General features: G+C 46.8%; 1 protein-coding gene across 1 annotated transcript in view; it reads left to right on the top strand.

The window, feature by feature from the left end:
* The first annotated feature begins 22,505 nt into the window (after positions 1-22,505).
* MEX3C (mex-3 RNA binding family member C) overlaps positions 22,506-27,311 on the top strand; it is a 42,116-nt gene continuing 37,310 nt past the window's right edge. The window contains exon 1 of the mRNA XM_066618028.1: positions 22,506-22,965. Within this exon, the coding sequence (XP_066474125.1) occupies positions 22,506-22,965 (460 nt within the window). The remainder of the gene's footprint in view (positions 22,966-27,311) is intronic.

Raw genomic sequence — 27,311 nt, 5'->3', positions numbered from 1 at the left:
AATTTCAGGTGGGTCCCCATTCATTTCAATATTTTATTTTTAAAATATTAGATGATACCTGGGTAAGTATGGGTAGGATTGCAACCTAAGATTGTTAAAAATTTTCCTGCTTGATGATGTCACTTCCGGTCATGACATAACTTCCAGTGGGTCCTGACAGATTCCCATTCTAAAAAGTGGGTCCAAACACTAAACATTTATCAGCAGTTCCCAACCTTTAGGAGCCCACAGGCCACTGAGGCAAAAATTGGAATTGCCATGGACCACATGTGGCTGTGGAGAATCTAGGCTCCACCCTCCCTGGTGGTCCATCTCCCAAGCACTCCCCCATGGACCATCAGAGAGGACGGAGAATGGCCTGCCCACAGCCACAGCTGCCACTTCAACAGTTGTGGCTGTGGGCAGTCGATTCTCTGTCCTCTTTGATGGTCCGTGGGAGATTGCTTACACAATGAGACACCGGAAGTGATCAAAGGTGATTTTTTTTTCCTGAGACCTTACAGACCACTTCTCAAGGTCTCACAGACCAGCTGTGGTCCATGGACCACAGGTTGGGAATGAATGCTCTACACACCACCCACCAGTAGAACATCTTAAAGCACAAGTGCATACACACAGGAAGCCACTGGCTAACATTGCCACATTTGTACTGGCAGGTCTCATCTGTCTTTAACAGCCATCTGATGTACAAAAATTGTACAGGTGACACATTTGCAGCATGGAGAGCCAGTAAAAGAGGGAGCCTTTGAGAGACTGGGAGATCAAGTTTAGTGGATCAATAATATCTTCCAGAGCAGTACCAGTAGGGACAGAGGCATTCCTGGTGGCACAAGTGATAACAGGGGTCAACCAGGTTGGGCACTGACAGACTCACGCTCATAACTGGGCCCACGAGGTGGGCTTACCCTTGAACTCTCCCAGGGCTCATGGCATGAGTCAGCCAAAAGGTTTTGCACTGCCACTGCCCCTGGACCCCTGTAGCAATGCCTTTCCCCAAGATGTTCTAGCATCGTTGTGGGGTGTATAGATGGGGAAATGGAAGCAACAGCATGAATTTCTTGGTCAGCAGACTTGTGCAGTAGCCCTTCCTTCTTCCACTTGTGAGGTGGGATGCAATAGTGGCTTCTCTCTCTCTCTTCTAAGGTAGGAGAGGCAGGAGCTAATCCAACCAGCCGAAAATCCACTCATTTGCCAATAAAGAGGGCAAAAGAAGCTGAGGCTTGGGTGCAGCTTTCCTTGAGTGCAGGGAACCAAAACACCATAGGTGGTGCAGTTCAGGCCTTCATCCTAGGGTCCCCCTCTATCTGGTGGTGATACTACCTGGTGGACAGGGCTCTGAAGAGCATCTTGCTCCACAGCAGCTCTCTTTGCTGCCATTGAGAGAAAACAGAGCCATGGACCGTGACCGTTAAATATCACCCCAGAAGATGCCCACCAGAAGAGATGCCTTCAAATGGGGATTACACAAAATTTATGGAGTACATTTCCTGCAAATGGTAACGTTGGCAGCTGATTTTCAGCAGGAAAATGGAACACGGGACAAAGGTTGTCCTGATGCAGACTGGGGACCCCACAGTTGCCTTTTATTTAGAACAATGATGGCAAACCTATGACACTCATGTCAAAGGTGACACACCACAATGTTTAGGTTTACACGCCTGCGTCCACGAACACCAAACTGAGTTTTACTTGTACAGTATTTCATTTCTGTAATTATTTGACATTTCTTTATAAAATACATAGCACCACATATGATCGGACTGTATTTTTTAAAAAAGTAAATGAATATGTAAAGAATTGTTTTATTTTGTTGAGGGGGGGGGGGGTAACACAGCAGCAGAGTTAAGACATGTCCTGAATTTTTGATATGCTGAGCCCAAAAGGTTCACCATCACTAGTTCAGCCAGCTCAAGGCACATAACTTCAAAACCTGTTTAAAGTATCATGTCCTTTGGCACATTTTCTTATATTCTTATGCAAGTGTGTATATCCAGGATCACTTATGGTCAATTAACACAGTCTTGAAATGCAAAGAGATTCTGAGTAGGCAAAATTAAATTTAAAATGCATCAGCAAACTGCAGGACTGACTTAATTTTGGCTTAAATTTAAATGTAAGTATCCATGGAGCAACAGGATCAGTGAAAAAGGGAGATTTCAAGAGCATCAGAGACCAAGGAAAAACTGATAGGAAAAAAATCCTTAAAGTAGTATTTTTTAAAGCAGTCCATGCATGACTGGTGTTAGACACCCCAACAGAGAATTCTCCTTGAACAATATCCCCCAAGACAAAATATCACTTGGTGTATTCCTCAGGTCAGCTTAAATTTACCCTATAGAAATCCATAAAAATATAAGCCCTGCAGGATCAGACCAAGGACCCATCTAGTCCATCTCACAGTGGCCCACCAAATGCCTCAGGCAGAACTGAAAAAATTGTACATAGGTGTCCTTTGCATATTGACCCTCCAACATATGTTCATTTTTTCCACTGCTTCCAGACACACAATTAAATCTTTTCTTATAAAATGACAACTAAGGATGAGTGCTGCCTGCTTAATTTATATATATATATTTTGTGTGTGTGTACACACACAGGTATCAGCAAGCTATAGAATAGGCTACTGATTAACTGTTACCAATTAACCTTTTCACCTTTCTCAAGTCAGAGAGAACATTTACTCACAAGCAGGCATATGTTCAATTAAACATATGCCCACTGCAAAGTTTATCATTGTTCAGCTTCTTGGCTTGTTTATCACACAGATTACTAAAAGAGCCCACACTCTTTTCCAAGGCACCTGTTTTCCAGAGATTCATGCATGTTATATTAATTCTCCTGCCTTCAGCTAGCCTAATTTAAATTGTCAACTTCTTTTTCTGGACCTGTTCCAATGCTTTTAAAAGCAGGCTTGCCACACCAAAGTTTACCAAATGCAACTTTTCCACTTTTGAAGGTATATGAAGGAAAACTTCATCTCCTAAATTCCTATGTGGACTTTTTGTTTAAAAGCACAGAAACGGGGCCAGTAAGAAAAGTTGGAAACCCTACTGGAAACCATTGGTTGATCTAGCCCAGTACAGCCTGCTCCGAGACAGAGCCGCACTCGAAAGTTTCCCACATAGAGCTTTTTTTCCAGCATCACCACTGCACTGAGCTCTCACTTAGTTTCAGATCATGTGACTGGAGCCTGTTTTGCTAGAGGCTCTTTGTGAGTTGGCCTTAAAGCAACTGTATGACTATACTATAGTGCAGGGCACAACTAAGGCACTAGCTTGTACACCTCATCAGGCAGGTGGTTAGGCCAAACATGGTTAGAAATCAAACAAAGATTGATAGCTACAACAGCTCCCCCTTACACATTCCTGTAACTTACCCCACCTATTGGGGTAAGTACACTGCTCAAAACAATAAAGGGAACACTTAAACAACACATCCGAGATCTGAATGAACAAAATATTCCTATTAAATACTTTGTTCCTGACATAGCTGAATGTGCTGACAACAAAATCACACAAAAATCATCAATGGAAATCATATTTATCAACCCATGGAGGTCTGGGTTTGGTGTCATACTCAAAATTGAAGTGGAAAAACACACTACAGGCTGATCCAACTTCGATGTAATGTCCATAAAGCAAGTCAAAATGAGGATCAGTAGTGTGTGTGGCCTCCACGTGCCTGTATGACCTCCCTACAACGCCTGGGCATGCTCCTGATGAGGTGCCGGATAGTCTCCTGAGGGATCGCCTCCCAGACCTGGACTAAAGCATCCGCCAACTCCTGGACAGTCTGTGGTGCAATGTGGTGCTGGTGGATGGAGCGAGACATGATGTCCCAGATGTGCTCAATTGGATTCAGGTCTGGGGAATGGGCGGGCCAGTCCATAGCATCAATGCCTTCATCTTGCAGGAACTGCTGACACACTCCAGCCACATGAGATCTAGCATTGTCCTGCATTAGGAGGAACCCAGGGCCAACCGCACCAGCATATGGTCTCACAAGGGGTCTGAGGATCTCATCTCGGTACCTAATGGCAGTCAGGCTACCTCTGGTGAGCACATGGAGGGCTGTACGGCCCCCCAAAGAAATGCCACCCCACACCATTACTGACCCACTGCCAAACCGGTCATGCTGGAGGATGTTGCAGGCAGCAGAACATTCTCCCTGCCGTCTCCAGACTCTCTCACGTCTGTCACACGTGCTCAGTGTGAACCTGCTTTCATCTGTGAAGAGCACAGGGCGCCAGTGCCGAGGTTGCCAATCTTGGTGTTCTCTAGCAAATGCCAAACGTCCTGCACGGTGTTGGGCTGTCAGCACAACCCCCACCTGTGGACGTCGGGCCCTCATACCACCCTTATGGAGTCTGTTTCTGACCGTTTGAGCAGACACATGCACATTTGTGGCCTGCTGGAGGTCATTTTGCAGGGCTCTGGCAGTGCTCCTCCTGTTCCTCCTGGCACGAAGGCGGAGGTAGCGGTCCTGATGCTGGGTTGTTGCCCTACTATGACCTCCTCCACGTCTCCTGGTGTACTGGCCTGTCTCCTGGTAGCGCCTCCATGCTCTGGACACTACACTGACAGACACAGCAAACCTTCTTGCCACAGCTCACATTGATGTGCCATCCTGGATGAGATGCACTACCTGAGCCACTTGTGTGGGTTGCAGACTCCGCCTCATGCTGCCACTAGAGTGACAACACCACCAGCATTCAAAGGTCACCCAAACATCAGCCAGAAAGCATAGGGACTGCGAAGTGGTCTGTGGTCACCACCTGCAGAACCACTCCTTTATTGGGGGTGTCTTGTTATTTGCCTATGATTTCCACCTGTTGTCTACTCCATGTGTGCAACAGCATGTGAACTTGATTGTCAATCAGTGTGGCTTCCTAGGTGGACAGTTTGTTTTCAAAGAAGTGTGATTGACTTGGAGTGACATTGTGTTGTTTAAGTGTTCCCTTTATTGTTTTGAGCAGTGTATTTTTGAAGACAGAGGTGCATATCTTTCCATGATTATCAATTAGGTAACCAGGAGAAGTCGTACTGTTTTCCATAACCTTTGGCAGGTTTATGCAGATGGCCAGCTCACAAGAGGTTACAGGTGCATAGATGCAAGCTATTCTGCAGTGAATGCTCATCTAATGACAAACAGTGCTGCCTGGTATGCAAAGCACTTTGCGTGTCTTATTTTGGTACAAGCCTTACAACGATCCTGAAAGGTTAGCATTCTTATTCCCATAGCGCAACTGGGGCTGAGAGGGTCTTGCTTGCCAAAGGTCACCTAGTTCATGGCAGTCTTGGCAGAGGGGAGATTTGAACCAGGGAAGTTCCATTCAAAGCTCACACTATACCTGTTCTGTATTAACTCTGAGGAGAATAACACTGCAGTTTTTCTTGAAGCTGCCAAGAGTTCTCTTAAAGTAAGGAAGGTTGTAGTGTGATTGTGAATACATCCTGACAAGGAGGAGGTTTTTTTTGCTTCAAACAGCAGCATATTTCTGATCTATTATACACAGACCGAAAATTACATAAACCTGAATTCCAGGCATGACTGGAACTGGCTCTCAAACAAACCCCATTCCCCTGAAGGCTAAAACAATTAGCATACTATTCATTCATAAGATTAAAGCCACTGAGATGTAAAACTGCAGCTGTACAAGGCAATCTTTCCACCTGTTTTCTGAAATTCAGAAAAGACACTTTCCCTTGTGCTTTTCTGCAGCAATGTTGTCTGGGATGTGCTGTGCTATATTCAAGCAAAGTGAATTAACTGCACATTGTCCCTTAAGCACAAGCCAGCCTCAAATTCCACATCCACCCACCTCACTTAGGCTGGAAAAGATCTGCTACGGTCCTGCATTAAGAGCCCTGCCAGGGAGCTGTATGAAACCTTGCTAATAAACCAGGCATGTTACCAACCTCTGTATGAAGCCTACTTGAACCAGTAGTTCAATGGACAACACAAAGTATGTGAGGTCTGTGTTGCTAGATGCACATGAACTCTCATCCTCATATGAGAATGAAGGATCTGCACATGAAGGCCTCTGTGCCCATAAGCAGGCCTGGATTTAAAGACAGGTGACATAAATGCATGAAAGAAACAGACCTGACCCAACCTCTCATGTATTTTCCTCTTTCAGCTGTTATGGGATTGGCCAAGTAAACTCTGTAATTAAATCCACAGCCCAACATCTTTGTTCTCAGACCTCCCCAAAGGACTAACTTGGACGTCTGAGAGGAGTAAGTAACCACTTCACTTCAACATGTGTGCTGGCCACCCGTGCCTGAGGAAGAATCTCAGGCACTCAGAAACTGGTAATCAAAATCCCATAATAAGGCATAACACTTTACCAACTTTTTTACTTCAGTTTTATTTCTGTAAAAAATATATGCACAAATGCTCAAACAGAGTTTTCAAAAGTATTGAGTAAACAAGGTGATTACTATGCAGGTATTTAGGGGAAAAACACACACACACACAGCAAAGGGACAGCCTACCTAAAAGGTCCGGGTGAACTTTCAATCCAGAGGTTATACTTGCTTTGTTTTAGAAGTGATGATCAGGGAAGCAGAGTGAGCTCTGTGTCTCCTATTTCTAAATCTATGCACAATCCAGGAGGAGGGTTTTTAGCACCTATATCTGATATGCCAGCTATGCCCCTTCTCATCACTCAGTCCCTTGTGAATTGACTGCTACAGTGCACTCTTCCTGGGTCCATCCTTGAAAACTGTTCAGATTTCAGCGCTGGTCCTAAATGTTGCTGTTTCTAGGAACATATATGTTAAGCAAGAACATATAAGAGCACTACTACTGGACTGGTGGGCAGCCACAGAAATCATGTGTACCTTTTGCAGTGTTATGCTGTTATGGAGATGCCATGGTGTAGTGTTTTTTCATGAAGCTTCAGTTCGTAGCACTCAAGGCCTCTCTAGAGGGGCTTCCTCTTCCAATCACCGCCTTCTTGAATCAAAAAATGCCTCACCTGGCTTCTGAAGGGCTGTGTGCCACTGCTGTGCCCTCACAGGGTCTTCACAGCACCTTACCTGCTGTGTGGTGCTTTGCAAGAAACAGGCTTGTCTTGGCAGCACCACTGTTGAGCAGGGATCAGGAGAGTGGATCTGCCTTCTCCACACAGCTTCTGGGCAGAAGCCCACTGCTGTGGTGCAATTTTGGCGGGAAAGGGCTTGAGCTGCCATCTACTGCCAAGAACCACTCTGCAGCCAGGCTCCGATGCTGTCCCAAAACCAAGGGGGAACATGAGCCCTACAGTTGTCCAGCTGCTAGATGGGCAAGAAGCAACCCCATTTGCTGCACCAACAAGGACGGCAGTCAGGCGAGCATGGCCAAGAACCACCCTGCAGCCAGGCTCCGATGCTGTCCCAAAACTAGAGGGGAGCATGAGCCCTACAGTTGTCCAGCTGCTAGAGGGGCAAGAAGCAACCCCATTTTCTGCCCCAACAAGGACAGCAGTCAGGGGAGCTCAGGCAGGATGGCTGCGGTCCTTTTCCTCACAACTTGTTTAAAAGTAAAGAAGGGGCCAACACCCCAGAAAAAAACAGTTTTGAATTTCAGGTAAGCTGACCAAGAAAAAACCCAACCTACCCTGCCTAGAGGCAAGGTCAGTCTGGGGAATCGAGGGAGCCTCTCCCCTCAGGAAGAATTTGTAACCTGACCTGCCTGCCTGAGAGGTAGGAGCTTCCCCTGATGTCAAGGACTGACCCTGCCATGGAGATTCCACCAAATTAAAATCCTGCATGCAGTGTCTGTACACATGACAAGCTGTGGATTGGCCATGGACTGGAAGGTGGCAATCACCAGTTTTTACAGTTCTTTCCTCCAGCCCGATTAATCAGAGACAGAAGCACATAAGAACATAAGAACAGCCCCACTGGATCAGGCCATAGGCCCATCTAGTCCAGCTTCCTGTATCTCACAGCGGCCCACCAAATGCCTCCAGGAGCACACCAGATAACAAGAGACCTCATCCTGGTGCCCTCCCTTGCATCTGGCATTCTGGCATAGCCCATTTCTAAAATCAGGAGGTTACACATTCACATCATGGCTTGTAACCCGTAATGGATTTTTCCTCCAGAAACTTGTCCAATCCCCTTTTAAAGGCGTCCAGGCCAGACGCCATCACCACATCCTGTGGCAAGGAGTTCCACAGACCAACCACATGCTGAGTAAAGTAATATTTTCTTTTGTCTGTTCTAACTCTCCCAACACTCAATTTTAGTGGATGTCCCCTGGTTCTGGTGTTATGTGAGAGTGTAAACAGCATCTCCCTATCCACTCTGTCCATCCCCTGCATAATTTTGTATGTCTCAATCATGTCCCCCCTCAGGCGCCTCTTTTCTAGGCTGAAGAGGCCCAAACGCCGTAGCCTTTCCTCATAAGGAAGGTGCCCCAGCCCCAGGTTCGTGAGGCAAGACTTACCCTTACAGAAGCCATGCTGATTCTCCCTCAGCAAGGCCTGTTCCTCTGTGTACCATCACAATACTTCAGTAACACATCACACCAAAACAGTAAGGTCACATTTCATCACTGAGCCCAGAATTCTCAGACCACATTGTGGAAACTCAAAAAAAAAAAGAGGTGTAATCCATTTCCATCATTCAATCCCAGTGGATACTTGCAGCACCAAATGGGATGCTTTGACGCAGTCACCCTAACAAAAGGCACTGAATGTTGGAACCAGAAAATTCTGGAATGTTTCATCCATGGCAGTTGGAAGTGGGCTACATGAATAAGAGACAAACAGCTAGAAGATGGGCTGCTACAGGGAAAACGTATAGAAGTCAGAAGGGAATGTGTATAAAATTCTGGGAGAAAAGATCAAGTGTGAGCTTGTGTGTGTGTGTTAGAGAATCTTAAGGAGGGGAAAGGGAAATGCGGATGGAAAGAGAAAGCAAAATGAGAGAGAAGGAAAGGCAACAGATGCAAAAATTGGCCCAGACCAGTCCATTCAGACAACGAATGAGTGAATGATCCCACTCTCCTTTTCTTCACCTCCACCTGTGAGAAGAGACTGAAATTGTAAGACTCTGGTTTATTCTAACTGTGGTTAGTTAACAAACCAAAATCTAAAATGAAGATTTATTAAGGGCTTTTATGTGCCAGGATTATTCAAAACATTTGGCTCAAGCCAATGCAGCTGCAACTGGCACAATCCACCAAATTTCTACTGTGCAACACCTTTGACAGAAGCAGGTCAAGAGTGGAGCTGACTCCTCTCCACCTTTTCCTGGCACCAGTTTGAAATGCAGAAAAATTTCACGATTTCTCAACTTTTGCAATCTTTTGAAATATCAGCCCTTTCTAAAAAGTTGCTATGAAATTCAGCTTTGAGAAGTATATAAAAGGCAAATAAAGTTAGGTATCAATTTGCTATAAGTAAACTTTTTGGGCACAATCTAGACAAAGAAACACACTTGTAAGTTCCAGTGATTTCACTGGAAGCAGGGCTGACCCAAGACCAAGTGCCTGAAAAAGTGTGCCAAATGTTGCCCCCCCCCCACATGGCAATATGCCATCCTGTGTTCCTCCCAATACTTGTAACAGAAAAGAAGGGGTGGCATGGAAGAGTGGAGGAGAGTGGTATCTCTGAGATTTGAGCCCAGTACTCTCCTCCATCCCCTTTCCAGTCCCCGGGGAGGAGGGGAGATGGAAGGAGAACCAGTGGTAGCAAGTGCACAGATGAAGGTGAGCATGCCCCCGCCAACCTGTTGCCTGAGGTTACTGCCTTACTCAGCCTTATGAATGGGCCAGCCCTGAGTGGGAGAGTTAAGAATGTTACTTAAATCTCTTCCATGGGCAACCCAATCCTATCTAATTCTCTATGTGGCGATGTAGTAGCACTGGTGCACCTTCCACAGCATCCTGTGAAGGGGTTTTGCCTGCTGGAGGTCCCCTGAGGGTAAGAGGGCATTTGTCCCCTTGCCCCGGGTAAGCCCTAGCAATCTCTATGGGGCAACTTGGACCCGTGCCAGCTCAATTGCTGGTCCACATTGCTCCATGAAGGTGGAGTTGGGAGGGGCTTGGGATTTGGCCCTTGTGCCACAGCAGCTAATCCTGCCCCCTGCCGGGCCTGATCTACCCTCCTCCTTGCCCCGGTCACTTCCTATCCCCTGTCCTGTTCAACCTCCCTCCCAACCCCTGCATGGGCTTACCTGCTCCAACAGGTGTCCGTGGGCCTGCCAGCATGTGGGAGGCTACTGCAGCCTCCCAACCAGCGAGCCTGCAGCATGCATCAGCGGTGGCTGCTGTGTGATAGCATTAAAGCAGCCTCCATTGGCACAATGCTAGTTATGGAAGTAGGGGAGAAGGTTAAGATTGGGCTGTAAATTTTGCTAGATTGTGCTGTTTCTTCTAAATCCTATAGCTTTCATGATTTGGAACTTTTTTAACTAATGGAATTAAGAACTATAAATTCTAATTTAAAGAACTTAATCTCTTTGGCAGGGGGAAGTACTGCAATTAAAAGATGCGGCCAAACTCTCTCTGGATGCGTAGTTCGCTCCTGTACATTCAAACCATATCAGAAGCCATGCCAAAAAGCATCAGGACTCATAAAGACTTCCTGGTTCATTATATACATAAGCAATAACAGACCATGGAGGAGGCAAGTACAACATTCTTAGTCTCGTTTTCTATCCCCAAATAATTTTCTGTGTGACTATGTAGTGGATGCCAGAACAAGTCCTAATACTAGACCATCTTATCACTCTGATAGTGGGGAGGAATATGTTCAATCAGAGCTGTTTTGAACATTGCTGTTGTAGCCGAACACCTACCTGAACCAGCGAGCCACCTTTAAATGGGGAAAATGACTCACTGACACACTAAAATCTTTCCAAGCATCTTCAGCTACAGTCTAGATTGCAGCCTTGGTTTCTACAAAACTTTCCTTCCTGGAAAGGAATATAAGAGGAAATAGAATTAATCCTGGAATGTACTGACCCCTACATTCAAAAAGCATTGTCATGAGGGTTTTGAGTCTCTTGCAGCCTACACAAATACTAGAATGAGGAGTAGAAGGAGTAGAAGTTACCTGTCTTCTGTACCTCAAATCGTACCACCTTGGAACTTATATATAGCTTGGATACTTATCCTATCAATGCTAGCACCAAGTTGCTAGCCTGCCCTGGATTCCCATGGCACCCCATCTCACTCCAAATAGTGTCCTGGGTGGTAACACTGCCATGGATACTAAGGGTTGGCCTGTCATGTAGGCCCGCTGTTGGCGGTGGGCCCCCTTGACCAGTGCACAACCTGGCCAACCTTTAATCTGAACCCTGTATCTTAGGCTGCTGTCCTAAGAGCAGTCACCCGAAAATAAATTACACTGAAATCAATCAGGGCTACTTCTATGATTATAAAATTGGGTTGTAAGAGTCTGTTTTATGGGTCTAGTGACTTTTCTGATTAACCACTATGCTTTTAAAATCAGCAATTAAATATGTAATTAACCAACCATGTGGATGAATCCATTAAAGTCTAATCCATTTCATTTGAAAATGTTAACAGTTTGCAAAAATTTGTAAATGAGGGACTGCAGGTCATCCAAGACTAGTTACAGAGGCAAATCACATAATCCTGCTGTTGAAAATACTTCTGATCTGACTATGGTAGGCATATAATTTAGAGGAATACGTAGCAAGGTTCCCTTCCAGAATTATTTTTAAATCACCATCTTATATTTAAAAGAGGAAAACCACTAACTTTGTTTAGACACAAAAGATGAATTCTCACATTAATGGCAAGTTAAGTAAGGGCTGTATTTATTTTGTTAAAAGGTTAGCAATGTCTGTTTGGAAGCTACAAGCCCCAAAGTGCCCTTAACTCAGAAGCTAAGGGGGGGGGGGGAGGAGTTTGGTGAATAACACAAGCCAGTGAAAAGTCAGTTATTTCAGGTGGATTATGATACCTGAATGTTCCTGCATGAAGAAAACACCACACTCGAAAATACTGTCTCAGAAAAAAGACTAGGCTTGCAAATCTTTCTCTCTGACACTCAGGGCTGGTCCAAGTCCTCCAAGACCAAAATGCTGCCCCCCCTCCCCGCTTTACCTGAAAATGTACCAGCCTCTGCTTCCATGATTGAAAGAGGGGAATGGAGTGGAAGAGGAGTGTGGAGAGCGTTTCATTCTTCTCCACACTTCCTCTTCTGCGCCATCCCTTTCCCTTTTCCAATCCAGAAAGTAGGGAGAGGAGCAGTGGAGGCAACTGGGTGAACAGGTGAGAGCCCCCCACTAGTCAGCCTTCAGATACTCTATCAAGGAAGGTTATTTTATGGAGAACCCATGAGACACTCACACACATCTTTGCAGCCTCAAGTGATAGTCAAGAAAATGTGTTAAGGCCTGCTGGTTGTATAAACCAGCTCTCAGTGCGCATTCTGCATGATTTCGGTCATGCTCTTCAGTCAGTTCTCAGGTATAGTTGAAATCTGTATTAATGTACAGGTTGAAAGAAAAATGGCCACCTATTGGAATGGAGGATTCTGGTACCTGAACTGCGCTTGGTGAGTGGAGCCCTCTGAGTCCAGACCTCATGAATGGAGCCATGGGGCAAAGCTTAGGGGTTCCCAGCACAGAGCAATTCTATGAATCAGAGGTGTACAACAAACAGAAAATCAGCAAGGGTGGGAATGGCCTTGCACTTTGATTTTCTGTCCAGTGACCCACAAGCAAACAACAAACAACAAGAAGCCAGGACAGTTCTTTTCTAGTTACGTGGCAACCCTACTGTGGGAGGCTAAAGTTTCAGGGCCTAATACTAGTCTCTGAATTAGATTTACAGTGCCAAATATTAATCGTGCAGAGGAGAGCACTGACCTAGGCATACTGCTTTTGGCAGGAAATCCTTCATAACATTGCATCTTTCTTCAGAATAATCATGTTTAAAAGCCATGTTCGAGCATTTGGGTTACAGTCCTTTTCCTCAGGTTGGATAGCCAAGAAAAAAGGGGGCGAATAGGATGGTTCTGAACAAGGGCAGGATGTAGAGTCCTTGTCTGCTAGTTGTTTTAGTCACACACAGTACTAACAGAATAGTTACTACAGATCAAGCCTACCCACTGGTTTGAATAATAAAAGTTGATCAAGTTGCATTCACTGTAGAGCTAAACCACATCAGCCCAATCCCATTCAAGTTCCCCTGTGCTGATGTGCCACCACAGCTTGCATGGCATCCTGCAGATGAATTTTGCATGCTGGAGGTCTCTGCAAGGTGACATTCATCCCCTTGCCCTGGTGAAAGTCCCAGCAGCTGTAGTGGCCTCCTAAATCACTGGTGCAGGCCTGAGTTGCCCCATGCAGGTGGACTGGGCCTAGGAAGGGGAATAAGATATGTGGCAACTTTGCCATCAATCCCGTCCCTCTCAGGTCCAATCCACCCACCCTGCCCCATCACCATTCCCTTCCGCATTACACCTCCTCCCCACCCTCTCCCCATCCCTGCATTGCCTGGCATGGAACTTACTATGTCCGGTATGCTTCTCGCCTGTGCTGGTGCAGACCTTCCTGCCACCTGCACATTTATGACAGTCTTGGATGGCAGAGTGCATACTCTGCCAGCCCACAAGGGGGATAGGATTGGGCCATAAGGCAAGTGGAAATTCATGAACAGTTTAAATCTAAGTAAATTCTGCCACCAAGGCCCAATATAGCCTTAACATTGTGCTGCAACATGCGATGATAAAAAGAAATCAGAAGGTCTCTATTGCTAGCCCCACGAGGTATAGCTTTGAAATATGTCTCTTTGTGAATCAGACACTGCAATTAATTTTATAAAAGATGAAAAAGAAACATGTGTTCAAAGTATACCATGCATTTCAACTGGTGCTTTCCCAAGTTATTACAGTGGTGCCTCGCAAGACAAATGCCTCACACACCAAAAAACTCGCAAGACGAAAGTGTTTTTGCGATTTTTCTGGTGACTCGCAAGACGAATTTTTCTATGGCCGTGCTTCGCAAGACAAATTTTTAAAATTAAAAAGTTGAAGTTTTGTGCTTGAAATTTTTGAAATCCTCTGTACAGTATGTATGCCTTTAAAGAGCACTTAATAAACACTTTGTAAACCAAATTTGACTTTGTTCTGACTTTTTTTGCCCATAGGAACGCATTAATTAAATTTCAATGCATTCCTATGGGAAACCGCGCTTCGCAAGACGAAATTTTCGCAATACGAAACGACTTGCGGAATGAATTAATTTAGTCTTGCGAGTCACCACTGTAATTGGATAGGCTTTAGTTGCATTACTTCTGAATCATCCGAGTCTCACTGTAGCTACCTGCAGCTGCTGCTGCCTGACCAGAATAATCTTCTGAGAGGTTCTGGCTACAACTACCCTCCTTTTTACTCTGCCACCAGACTGGAGAGGGCTTTTAGTTTAGAAGTCTGGCTTTTTAATCTGAACCATCTGGGTTTCGGTGTTTTAGTGGACTTAGCTGAGTGTAGTTTGAGTTTTAAGTCTTTTCAGTAGATCAGTGATCTCCAAACTGGAAACTGCTGTGTCCTAAAAAAGCCCTCCCCATTCCAAGTGGTGCTTACCGTTCTGCCGTAGCTTTGTATTTCTTTCAAACTGATCTGGGCACAGGGATGCAGAACAGGTAAGTGCTGCTCATGGGGGGGGGTCTTTTCCAAACCCTGGATCTGGCCCGTGGACTGGGGTTTGGAGAGCCCTGCAGTAGATTAATCTTTGGTTCTAAATGTAACTGTCTACAACATTGCTCCTTACCAGTAGTATTATCAGCATTTCAGGTGTGTTGTTTTTAGTCCTTTGACAATGTCCTACACATGTGAGGGCAAAACATTAGGAGAATCAATTCTGCTCAATCAGTTCTTGTGGTCAAAAATCCAGAAAGAACTTTTTACTTGAATAACCTTGTTAGGGATGCAGTGGGGGCAAAGTGTTGAAGCTCCCTTGCCTCCTGCCATGGTCTTACTGCAATTCAAAAACCCCTGCCCACTGGTGCTATTTTTTTTTAACTGTTTTTGGTTAAAGGGCCCAATCCTATTCAATTTTCCAGTGCCAGTGCAGTCATGCCAATGGGACATGCGCTGCATCCTGCAGTGAGGAGCCGACCACAGAGGTCTCCTCAAGGTAAGGGAACAAATGTTCCTTTCCCTCGGGGTTGCACTGTAGCTGTACCGGTGATGGAAAGCTGGATAGGACTGGGCCCTAAAACACATTAAAAGTAACATGTATGTATGCCTAACTAGTATGACTATGGTAGGTTTGTTGGTGGGAGGAAAGATCTGTCCTAGCACCATGGACTTCTATTGGGCAACACCATGGCATCACTGCACATGACCCAATCATTTCTGTTTATACTCATTGCCATTTCAAAAATCTTTGTCCCTCACCACCATACCACTCATGCAGGCCTTTACATGCTTCACGATATCACATGAAGGATGGATCTGCGGTGTTCCTCCCTTGCTGTAATGCATAGCTTACATTCGTGGTCTGGCACACACCTTCCCTCTCCTTCCCATCCCATATTTCCTTGCAGTATGCAAAGTCACCCTAAATTTTACAGAGATCCTGATTAGGTTTATTGCTACATGTAAAATTTATCTATTGGTGGAACTGACACAGCATTTAAAATTGGAAAACTGCTGTATGCTCAGATCAACAAATGCAAACTAATTGTAAATATTTGGTCTGCTGTAGCCTTCATGCAGGAACATAACAACACCCTATTTTGCATCAGTGTAGGGGCATAGCATTCACCCCACCCCAAGCCCACTGTTCCTATCATAGCAATCTTTGGAACTGGGCCATTATTCTCATTGATGTCAACAAGGTTAAAGCCATCTGATTTGTGGCCATCAGCCAGGATGATTCAAAGCATATCTGTAGCCTTTCCGGCATGCATAAAACGGACTAATAATGGCCAAGGCAGTGCGCACATCTTTTTAACAGTCTTATCTCATAAAAGGTCAAACACTTTTCCAGGAAAATGTCATAATGAAAAATTATGAAAGCCCAATAAAAAAAGATCTGTGCAGAGAGTCTATTCACAGACATTTGATACAGTTTTGGGATTTCTCTGTAAAAAAAATACATCTGTAGAATCTGATAAGAGTCAGTTTTCAACAAAACCTTTTTCTCCTCACAACAGCTACACATACAGCAATGGATAGTACAGGTGGGCAATGGAACTGATAAACAAGGTAGATTGTAGGACATTCATCACTGGAAGACTTTTAAAAGCTAAAGTGCATAAACTTCTCTTCAGAAAAAGTTAAGATACGGTTATTCTAAGTAGTGTTAAGAACAGAGCTCAAACTTGAAATTCTAGTGGGGGAAAATGGGTTTGTGTTAGTGGATTAGCTTTGTAAATTGCAATACTGTATTACAGGTGGGGACTTAGTATCCATGAGGGATTTGTTCTCGGACCCCTTACAAATACCGAAAACCATGGATAAGTAAATATGCTGTTTCAGCCCTTAAAGCCTCCAACGGCGATTGGGACGGTGCTGGTAATCTTTAAATTCTTTCTCTTTAGCTGAAATCTAGTACAGGTAGAGCCTCCATATCCACAGATTATGTATCCATGGATCTGGCTCAACACAGGTCCACCGGACCCGCACTGAGCCAGACTTGGCCCAACCTGAGCTTTCTGAAGGCAACCGGAGCTGCGGTCCAGTTGCCTCTGCAGGGCTTTCTGAAGCCCACGGCCTGGGCCTTGGATTGCCTTAAAAGGCATAAAAATGTCACTTTGTTTCCCTCTGGAAACCGGAAGTGACCCTTTTCAACCTGAAATGGCTATACTGAAGTCTATAAAGGCCGCAGGTAAATGCACACAGCCTCTGTAGGCTTCAGAAAGCCCTCCAGAGGCAACCAGAGCACAGCTTCTGCTGCCTTCAGAGGGCTCAGGTTGGGCCAAGTCTGGCTCAACACAGATCTGAGAGACCTACGTTGAGCCAGATCCATGGATACATAATCCATGTGGATAATCCACAATAATCCATGTGGATACCTCAAATCTGGATATAGAAGCCCCACTTATATTCAGCTATCCAAGAGCAAGGCTTTACCTGCCCCTTCCCGTGGAAGAGAAAACCCATCATGTTCAGAGCTGCACGGAGAGAGAGAAAGAGAGAGAGCGCGCGCAAAGAAAGCAAAATGGTGCATCCTTTATAAATGGAAACTGGACAATGAGATAACTTTTCTGCAAGTTTCATTCTCCATTTCACCCCAATTGAGACAAAGTAGTGTAAATGGGCTGCAGTTGGCAGGACTACAGGAAGGAGCGGGAACAGCTTCCTCCCCAGACTGGTGTTTCTGTGTTTTAAGCCCCTTCCCCAATTAGGGAGTACCATAATTCCAAAATGGTTTTTTGTGCAGCTGAGTCAAAAACTTTCTCATGAAAAGTTTTGGGCGAAATTTATGGAACAGGTGGAACAAAGCTACCTCCCAGTCACAATTTTTGTTGCCCTTCCCTTGGGATAGCAGAAGCAATAGCATTTCTTCAAGTGCCTTTTTTCCCCACAGACAGCCCTCCATGCACTACTATATAATTATGAAATGTCACCCTGAAATATATGATAGGGTTTCTAGGGAAAAAATGGCACCCACCAGGAGGCACACTGCTGATGCCTCCCAAAACACATTTTGGCCCCAAGCTCCAATTCCTCAAATTGCAAAAATCATGCACTGCATAGTAGTTCAACTTCAGGACATTTGGAACACAGTGAAACAATTCTATTATCTTTTCACCACTTTACATCAGTACTAGTTTTCACTGCAGGCTGCAAAATGGTTTCCAGAACATGGTCAGTGAGACCATGGCAAAATATCAAACTGCACTGAGCAACCCAGACTTTGAGCCAGAACAAATGCTACTTTTATCATTGTGTTTTTATAGTTGTCTAGTTGCTGTTCTCCCTGGAAATTTTCACCCTGGTTTGTTTTACCATGTTTTTTACAGAGCACCATCCATCCTTCTTCCAAGATGGTGCAATCTGGAATAAGACCTGGATGCTGCTTCTCTGCTATTAAAAAACAACCAAAACCCATGCTCCTCGTGCACTGCTGGCACTTCTGGGTTTCACAGCAGCATGTGAGGAGCATTGTAAGCAGGAGAATGGTTTGTGTATCCCTTGAGTAAGCAGGAAGCAGATCACTGCAGCTTGTGATGGCAGCAAGTTGCAGGGAGGCTTAGCAGCACACTCAGGTTGAAAGCCACCCCAAATCCTCCACCCCTTCAGACTTGTTGCAATGCCATTGATGCAACCTGCATAGGTGGCTCCATGGATGAGCCAGCTGTATTCCCTCCTCCCTCAAATCAAAATCTCAGCCTTCTCCATGTGGTTCCTTTAATATTTGATAGGGAAATCATATGACAATGTGATCTTTACAGAGAGAGGTTAAAGACTTTAAATTTCAGAAGACTTTTTAGGTGACTGGGTAGATTAGGGTTAAGTGCATGGTTTGGGTTTGGGTTTACTGTCTGCTTCTCTGGCTCCTTGGATTTGCTCTTTTGACTTTTATGCTGCCACTTACTTATCTGAGTTTTTATGCAGCTGCTTCTTTCTAATTTTATTTTTGCTAAGAATGCTTTTATGATGGGCTGTGTATTTTTATGATTATTAGATTTGTTACTCTTTTTACTATACTTCTTACAGCTTTATTTTAAAATGTATCTATATAAGGTTTCTTTTTGTAAGTCATCTTGAGCTCTAAATTTTAAAATAATTGAATACGTTATGCAAGTGTGTTCAGAAATACTGTAGACCTGAATACCTCTATACCAGGGGTGCTCAATAGGTGGATCATGATCTACCGGTAGATCGCAAGGCAAAATGAGTAGATCGTGGAGTGCCGACCCCCCCCTTCAGGTGCCTCTGGGAGGAAACGCCGGGAATAAGGCCCATTGTACTCAATGGGGCTTACTCCCAGGTAAGTGTGGCTAGGATTGCAGCCTCACAGCCTAATCCTAGGCATGTCTACTCAGGAGTAAGTCCTGTTATACTCAGTGGGGCTCAAGGTACACCAACATACATTGTACACATAAATGTTATATGTTATGATGGCGCGAACATTGTAAAAAAAACTCTGGTAGATCTCCGGGCCTTGCTGGGTTTCAAAGTAGCTCTCGAGCCAAAAACGTGTGAGTACCCCTGCTCTATACAGATGAGGCAGGGCTCAACTGACTGCACAGTCTTATACCTAAGTAAAACTACCAGCCTAGCAACACTAATGTATGTGGTCCTTATCCTACTCTAATCTGATACAAAGCAGAAAGAGCAAATAAGAGCTCCAAAACTGCCAAAGAGATGCATCCCTGTCAGCCATTTCTGTGGCACCTATGGAATATCTCCAGCATGTTCCACCAGCAAGTACCAATCTGGGGTGGCATCCTGATGACACCCCTACCTGGGGCAGAACATGACAGAAGCCAATTGATGCAATGTGACAGGCAACCACCCCCATGACGTTAGCATACTACAATTCACCTGACAGAAAGGTCTCACAGTGCCTCCTACTGCAGAACTGGGGTGCATGCAGTAAGGAAACAAAACCAAAGAATTGCCAGGAAGCCCAACATTCAGACTTCAAAGATCCTTATGCCACTGACACAAACAGACACTGCTTAAGAAGTACTTTTTTGAGTGCAGCAGCCAAGGGAATGAGTAAGCTTCCTTGGGAGACAGCAGACATGTAAACATGCAAATATCCCCAGGGCAAGGGCCTATGTCCCTATGGGGGAACCTATCAGTCGGAAATAACTTATTTTGCAAGAGAGGAACTGGGACAAGCCACAAGGGGAACCCTAAGAACTTTCAGGCAATCAGGAATGCTGATAACTCAGTACATCAAGACCTAAGCTAGGAACCAGGCATGTCCAGACACCAATGGCAGAGATAAAAGAGGAGGTGGCAACATTTCCCACACTGGTTCTCACACAATCTCAAATCCCAAAGTCATAGGTGGCACTTTCGGTTCATTAAAAGAAAAATGCACAATCCAAAGCAATGTGGAGAGGCTGTTTTGGAGTACTTTACACTTAACTAACCTTAAAAAAAATCTGCCCAGATTACTCAAGAGCCTTTGGTTAGGGAATTCATCAAAAGTTTTTTTCAAGTTCAAGTATTACATAAACTGCATCACCTGTATCCACACTCCTACTGACCTCTGCATTGACCTCTAGTGGCAGTAAACCCATATCCTGTTAAGGATAGTCCTCTGGGGGTGCTGGGATCCTACTTCTGTTAGGAACATGAAAAGATGGGTTTGTTACGGATGCGAAGACTACATAGTGAAGAGCTTGTGGATGCCACTACCAGACAGGGAGGCTGGATGTGCTGTGGAAGAGGCAGTGGTTGTGGTGCAGTGGCGTAGCTAGAGAGGGTGCAAAGTAGTAAGTTTTGCAGGGAACCTCACCTCTAGCTACGCCATTGCCATGGTGCACTTGTGCACTAGTGACTTTGGGAAAAATAATTGAAAACCAAATTTGTGTTGCTCGGCATGGTTACTTGGAAGTAAACACTCTCACCTATTCACTGGGGTGTGTTTTCAGTCAAGACCACAGCATCCCGCTGCTGCGCCACGCTGCCCCCCCCCCAGCTTGGACACTCTCTGAATGCCCATTCAGATGACAGGGGTTCTTATGAATGAGGCTGCCATCCTATTCATACTTTCCTAAGAGTAAGCCTCATCGACTCTAATGAGACTTACTTCTGAGTAGACATGTCAAGCATTGGGGCTCTGAGTCCCTGAGAGTGGGCTGAGGCTGCACATTTACCTGGGAGCAAGACCCAGGAGCTCTGAGTCCCCAAAGGTGGACATTTCCTAAGGAGGGAAACCTGAGGTGCTGCTGTCATAATTATGACCTATTCCCCCCCTCCAAGTGCTTCATCCTCCCCTCAGTCTCTGGCCTTCCCTCCCCCCAGGCTGGGGGGAGGGGTGGGACAGCTCTTGTGAATGAGACTGTAGTCCAATCCACATACTTGCTTGGGAGTTAGGCCCACTGACTCTTATGGGATCTACTTCTGAGTAGGCATGCCTAGAACTGGGCTCTAAAGCTGCAGTCCCATGCACACTTACCTGGGAGCAAGGCCCACTGACTCTTGTGGGTCTTACTTCTAAGTAGACTTGCATAGGCTTGGGGCTCCGAGTCCCTGAGGGTGGGCTGAGGCTAGAATCCTACCTACACACTTCTCTAGCAGCAAGGCCTACTGACTATTATAGGAGTTCTTCTAAGTAGACTTACACCTCTGAGTTCCCCAGGCTGAGGATGGAAGCAAGATGCATTGACTCTTGTGGGGCTTACTCCTGAGTAGACTTGCACAGGCTTGAAGCTCTGAGTCCCTGAGGGTGGGCTGGTGTCCTATCCACACACTTACCTGGGAGCAAGGCACACTGAAAATTATGGGTCTTTTGAGTAGACTTGCATAGGCTTGAGGCTCTGAGTCCCTGAGGGTGGGCTGAGGCTGCAGTCCAATCCACACTTACCAGGAAGCAAGGTCCATTGAGCAATATGGGACTTACTTCTGAGTAGACATGCCTAGGTCTGGGCTCTGAGGATGAAGTCTCATGCACACTTGAGTAGACTCCAGGCTCTGAGTCCCTGAGGGTAGGCTGAGGCTGCTGTCCTATCCACACACTTACCTGGGAGCAACGCCCACTGACTCTTATGGGGCTTACTCCTGAGTAGTCATACATAGGCTTGGGACTTCGAGTCCCTGAGGGTGGGCTGAGGCTGCAGTCCCATCCACACTTACCAGGAAGCAAGGTCCACTGAGCAATATGGGACATTCTTCCATGACATGGGTTCTGAGGCTCTGAGCTGGGCTCTGAGGACGAAGTCTCATGCACACTTACCTGGGAGCAGCGCCCATTGACGCTTGTGGGGCTTACTTCTGAGTAGACTTGGGGCTCTGAGGGCGGGCCGAGGGCCCACTGGCTCTTGTGGGGCTTGCTCCCGAGCTCCCAAGCTTGCACAGGCTTGGGGCTCTGAGTGCCTGGGGCGGGCTGGGGCTGGGGTCCCGGGAGCAGGGCCCGCTGACTCGTGGGCCTACTCCTGAGGAGACCCGGGGCGGCGCCCGAGGGCCTGGGCGGGGGCAGGGTCCGGGGGGGCCTGAGGCGCCGCTGCCCCGGCGCGAGAGCGCAAGGAGGCGGCCGCCCCCCGCTTCGCCCCGCGCCCCGTCACAATCCGCGCGGCGACCCAACAATCCCGGGCCGGGCGCCCGGAGGCCAGATTGGGCCGCCCTGCGAGAGGCGGCGCGCGAGGCCAGGCCGAGCCGGGGCAGCCGCCGAGAGGAGGAGGCCGCCGCCCGCCAGACGTCGCGCTCGCCTCGCAGCCAGCCGGGCCGCGCGCTGCGGCCTCGCAGCCAGTCGCCGCCGGGAGCGCGCGGGGCGGGGCTGGAGCCGCCCGGGCCGCCGCCCGCGGCCGCCGGAGCCGGCGCGGGGGAGGAGCCGCCGCCGCAGCAGCTGCAGCAGCCATGGAACAAAGGAGGCGCTGAGGCGCCCGCGCCCCCCTCGCCGGCCATGCCGAGCCGCGCCCCCGAGGAGCCCCCGCCGCTGGGCGAGCGCCTGGCCGCGCTGGGCCTGCGGGAGGAGCCGGGCGCGGAGGGGGGCGGCCCGGGGCCGGGCCCGGGGCTCGAGCTGGAGCTGGAGGCGCCGCCCGGGGACCGCTCGCCCCCCGCGCCGCCCCCCGCGCTGGCCGCGCTCCTGCCGCCCCCGCCCGGCGCGGCCCTCGAGGCCCCCGAGGTGGCGGCGCTCTTCGCGCCCGGCGACGACGCGCCCTGCCCGGGGGTGATGGCGGCGCTGCTCTCGCAGGCCTACGGGCCGGCCGCGGGGGGGGCGGCGGCGGCAGCGGCGGGGGGGCCCCCCGGGCCGGCGCTGAGCGGCGAGCAGGCGGCGCTGCTGCGGAGGAAGAGCGTCAACACCACCGAGTGCGTCCCGGTGCCCAGCTCCGAGCATGTGGCCGAGATCGTGGGCCGGCAGGGTGAGTGCGCGGTGGCCTGTGCTGGCTACTCGGAAGTAAGGCTCATTGTCCTCAGTGGGACTTACTCCCTGGTAAGTGTGGGTCGTGGCAGCCTGGGAGCCACTTCTGTGCCCGGCTCCTCAGAAGTAAATCCCGTTGTCATCAACGGGACTTACTCCCAGGTAACTGTGGATAGGATTGCAGGCTAGGAGCCCAAGGCTATGCATGCCTACTCAGAAGTAAATCCCTTCGTGTTCAGAAGGGTTTACTTCCAGGTAAGAGTGCGTAGGATTGCAGACTAGGAGCCCAAGCCTATGTATGTCTACTTAGAAGTAAATTCCATTGTAATCAGTGGGGCTTACTCCCAGGTAAGTGTACATAGGATAGCAGGCTAGGAGCACCAAGCCCATATATGTCTACTCAGAAGTAAATCTCACTGTGTTCATTGGGACTTACACCCAGGTAACTGTGGCTAGAATTGCTGACTAGGAGCCTAAGCTTATTCATGTCTGCTCAGAAGTAAATCCCATTGTAGTCAATGGGGCTTACTCCCAGGAAAGTGTGCATAGGAATGCATCATATGCATGCTTACTTAGAAGTCCTATTATGTTCAATGGGGCTTATTTTTAGGAAAGTGTGGGTAGGACTGCAGCATATGTCTACTCAGAAGAAAGTTCTACTGTGTTCAATGGGGCTTACTCCCAAGAAAGTGTGGATAGGATTGCAGTTTAGGAACCCAATCCTATGCATGTTTACTCAGAAGTAATTCCCATTGTAGTCAGTGGGGTTTACTGCCAGGAAAGTGTGCATAGGATTGCAGCCTTGATTTCCAAAGCCCTGGGAAAGGAGAGGGTGTGAGGAGCTGCTTGGCTGCTGTCTGGGTGTACTCTTAACCACAGTGTGTGGGGGGGGGAAGGTTCTTTCTGAAGCAGCCTGCACAGAGGGGTCATTGGAATGGGCATGACATGGTGCCCCCAAGCTAGGACACCCCACATTGTGGGGGGTGGGTGGGAGAGAGCAGGACATCAGATCTCTATTGGGGTGTGTGGGGTGTCATGGCTGGGGGTGTGGAAGTGGGAAGGAATGATTGCTAGAGCGGTTGGTGGAGGAGCTCGTGGAGGAGGGCGGGCTTGGTTGATGGGAGACTTTAGGGTGAGCTAGGCTGAAGGGCTTGTGGGGGAATGGGCATTGCCAGTCTTGTATACATACTGTATACTGCAAAGGTGGCTGAACTATGGCTTGTGAGCCACATGCAGCTCTTTGACATAATGTGCTGGCTCTCACATCTATGTTGATTGAGCTCCTTTTTGCATCACGATTAATATAAAAGGTAAATAAATTTTCAAGCTTTACAGTTACATGCCAGGTATGAAGAGTCCACTGAATTAATACATAATGTTCATGGTGAGTAAACATATTTAAGAACTTAAATGCTACTTAAATATTGCAGCTTCTCAAACATCTGAAGTTTATAGTATGTGTCTCTTATGTTAAGCAAGTTTAACCACCCCTGGTATATAGCATGGAAGAGTGGGTTCACAGGGTTGGCTAGTCTGCCTGCCTAGTTGAAGAGGTGCTGCAGGGATAGCAGGGGAGGAGGGATTTCCAGGTCATTAGGGGTGGAGAAATGAGATGGGAGGGTGTTGGTGCTTTGTGTCCTGCAAAGAAAGGGAGGGAGGCCCTTGGGTTGTTCTGAAAAGAAAGGTTCTGGGCCTTTTTAAATGCTTTATACAGGAAGCCACTAGGCAGGCCTGGACATGTTTCATGGAGCTTTGAGCAGATGTTGGTGACTGTGCTTTCACAGACAATACTTTAGTGCTGTGGGGTGTTTCCTGAGGAGGTTGTAGCTTGGGGCACCAGGCTGTTGCTACCACTAAGGAAGATGGCCCTACTTTGGAAGAAATAAGTTGGATCAGAAGCCTTTAAGGAAGGGTTGCTTGAAGGAGATGAATCAGGCAAAATAAAGCTTGTCACATGTGGAATTGCATATCACTTTCATAGGGGGAGGGGGGCTCCAGTCTCAAGAGATAAAAATCTAGTCTGGCTGTTGGGAAGACTTTCCAGGGCTGAAGTCCTGTATGCACCTTTCTGGGAGCAAGTCCCACTGAATTCGGTGAGATTTACTTCTGAGTAGGCATGCCTAGGTTTGTGCTGTAAGAAAGATTTGCAGAGCACTGTAACAGATTGCCTGGGGATGTGGTGGAATTTCCATTTCTCCAGGGCAAGAGTAGGTTAAACAAGAATTGGTTGGGATGCTTGGTAGACTTAGTTCCAGCATGCAGAAAGAGCTGAATGGAGGGTCCCTTGAGGCCACAGCCAATTGAAGAGCTTGCACTGTTTGATTTGGAGTAAAGACCAGAGCTCAAACTCCTGCTCAGCCATGTCACTCACTGGGTGCTCTTAACGAGTTGCCAACCTTTACTGTGAGAATAGAAATGGTAATCTGTAACCCTTGTGTGGGCTGCTTCCAAGCTCCTTGAAGAAAGGACAGGATAGAAATGGCATATATAATGTGCTGTCAGTGTACCACTTTCTAATGGTATTGGGTAGAATTCCAGCTTCTACAAAGAGGATGTGACCCATGAGAGTCCCTTTCATTTTTTGTGGCTCTGTGAAGCCCTTTTGTGGAATGCTTTTGTAGACTTCTGGGGAAGGTTTGTGGATCTTTGCTATGGGCAGTATATTGCTTTGTTACAGTTAGGCAGGTCTACATGGCAACATATGTGCAAAACGTTCTGGATAACAGTATACTTATAGATGTGGTAGAATATAAGAAATTAAACAACTTTTCCCTCTCACTGGCATAACTAGATTTTGTGTGGGGTTGTAACGTCCCTAAAAGTATTCTTTCCACTGGTTTTCTAGGGGCAATTTGTTGATTGGTGCAGTTTTTTTCCCTTCTGGAGTCCTGTCGCTGTGAACATTGTAAAATATTCCCAAGTCCCCTAAGCACATTGAATGAATGTGTGCCACTTATTTCTCAGTTTTTTTCATTTACAACCAGTAGGGTCAGCTGTCCAATACTTTCCTGGTGCTGCTGTTGCCTCCCCCCCAAAGCTAGTCTCCCATCTGTCCTTTTTTTTGTTTGTCTACGAATACAATAAGCTGACATTGTACTGTTGAGGGAGCAGTGAAGCACCAGGCTGATTGTGACCTGTGAAGCCTAACGAGCATTTAATCAGGAGCATGGATAGACTTTACAGGCTGTTTTATTCATTACGATAACTCTGAAGTAGCTGTATTTTTTTAAAACAAATCTTCATCCCTGATTATAACTGAATGTGAAATTTAGTAACCTCAGGCCAGCTGCTGCCAGCAAGCTTTTAACTACCAGTATTAGCAGTCAGTTGACTTCTGAGAGGCCAAGTGAAGTTATTTTCTGTGACAGTGTAATTGGACATGTTTCATTCATGCTGAATCAGACAAAAATGGAAAGGCCAGGGTTTCACAGTGAGTAGATTTAAGAAAGGAATACACATTGTCCTAGTGTTTGCCGGACCAAGATCTCTTGTCTTTTTACTTCATCTCTCGCTTCTTGTGGTTGCTTCTGACCTGTTTTTCAATCACGCACTTATCATGCATTTTATTATGCATTTCATGATAAAAGCATGACTTGTGATGTCATAAACTCAAGTCCTATCACTTTTGGAGGGAGTGATCACCCTTGATACAAGCAGCCATTATGCTAATCAGAGTACCAGAGCATATGGTTCTTTCTTATATGAAAGTTGGACTAACAGCCAATACTTATTTGTCATTGATTAATTACACGCTTGTAGAGTAATTTAAATTACATTGATTTGCATATTAAAGACCTTTGTTGAAAAATGTGTAAAGTAGGTTACTGCTTAATAAATTTCTTTTGAAAGGGCATTGTTAACACAGATATTAATTCTCTATTTCAGTCACACCAAAATCAAAACAGCCTCAGAAAGTAAATGTGTGCCTTTCACTGACAGCCCCACCAATTAACATTTGTCCTGACTGATAAAAATGAGTCCCCACCAATTGATCAACTAATGCTTTAGTTGATCGCTATACCCAATGCATGTTTACAGTCATATTAAAAAAGTGGGACGTGGTACTTGGTTGACTTTAAAAAATAGTTACAGTAGATACTTGCCTATAAGGCAATAAATTTGCACCCGGAAATGGTGGGAGAATCGGCGCCCCCCCCTCATCTTATCTGCGCAGTCATGCAGACAGACTGAGGGGGCAAGGGTGCCATCTGTACCCTGCCTGGGTCAGGGAGGGACTCTGCAGGAGGAGGGGCAGTGGCGCCTCCCAGGGTCTTCTGTGGGGTTGTGGGATTCCTGGCAGCCTCACTTCCGCCCCCCCATCCCCCCACTGCACAAGGAGCCGGAGAA

Source organism: Tiliqua scincoides, chromosome 2, assembly GCF_035046505.1.
Source record: "Tiliqua scincoides isolate rTilSci1 chromosome 2, rTilSci1.hap2, whole genome shotgun sequence".
In the NCBI taxonomy this organism is placed as follows: Eukaryota; Metazoa; Chordata; class Lepidosauria; order Squamata; family Scincidae; genus Tiliqua; species Tiliqua scincoides.
The sequence above is the reverse complement of the archived record's forward strand: the minus strand, read 5'-3'. Positions and strand labels throughout refer to the sequence as shown.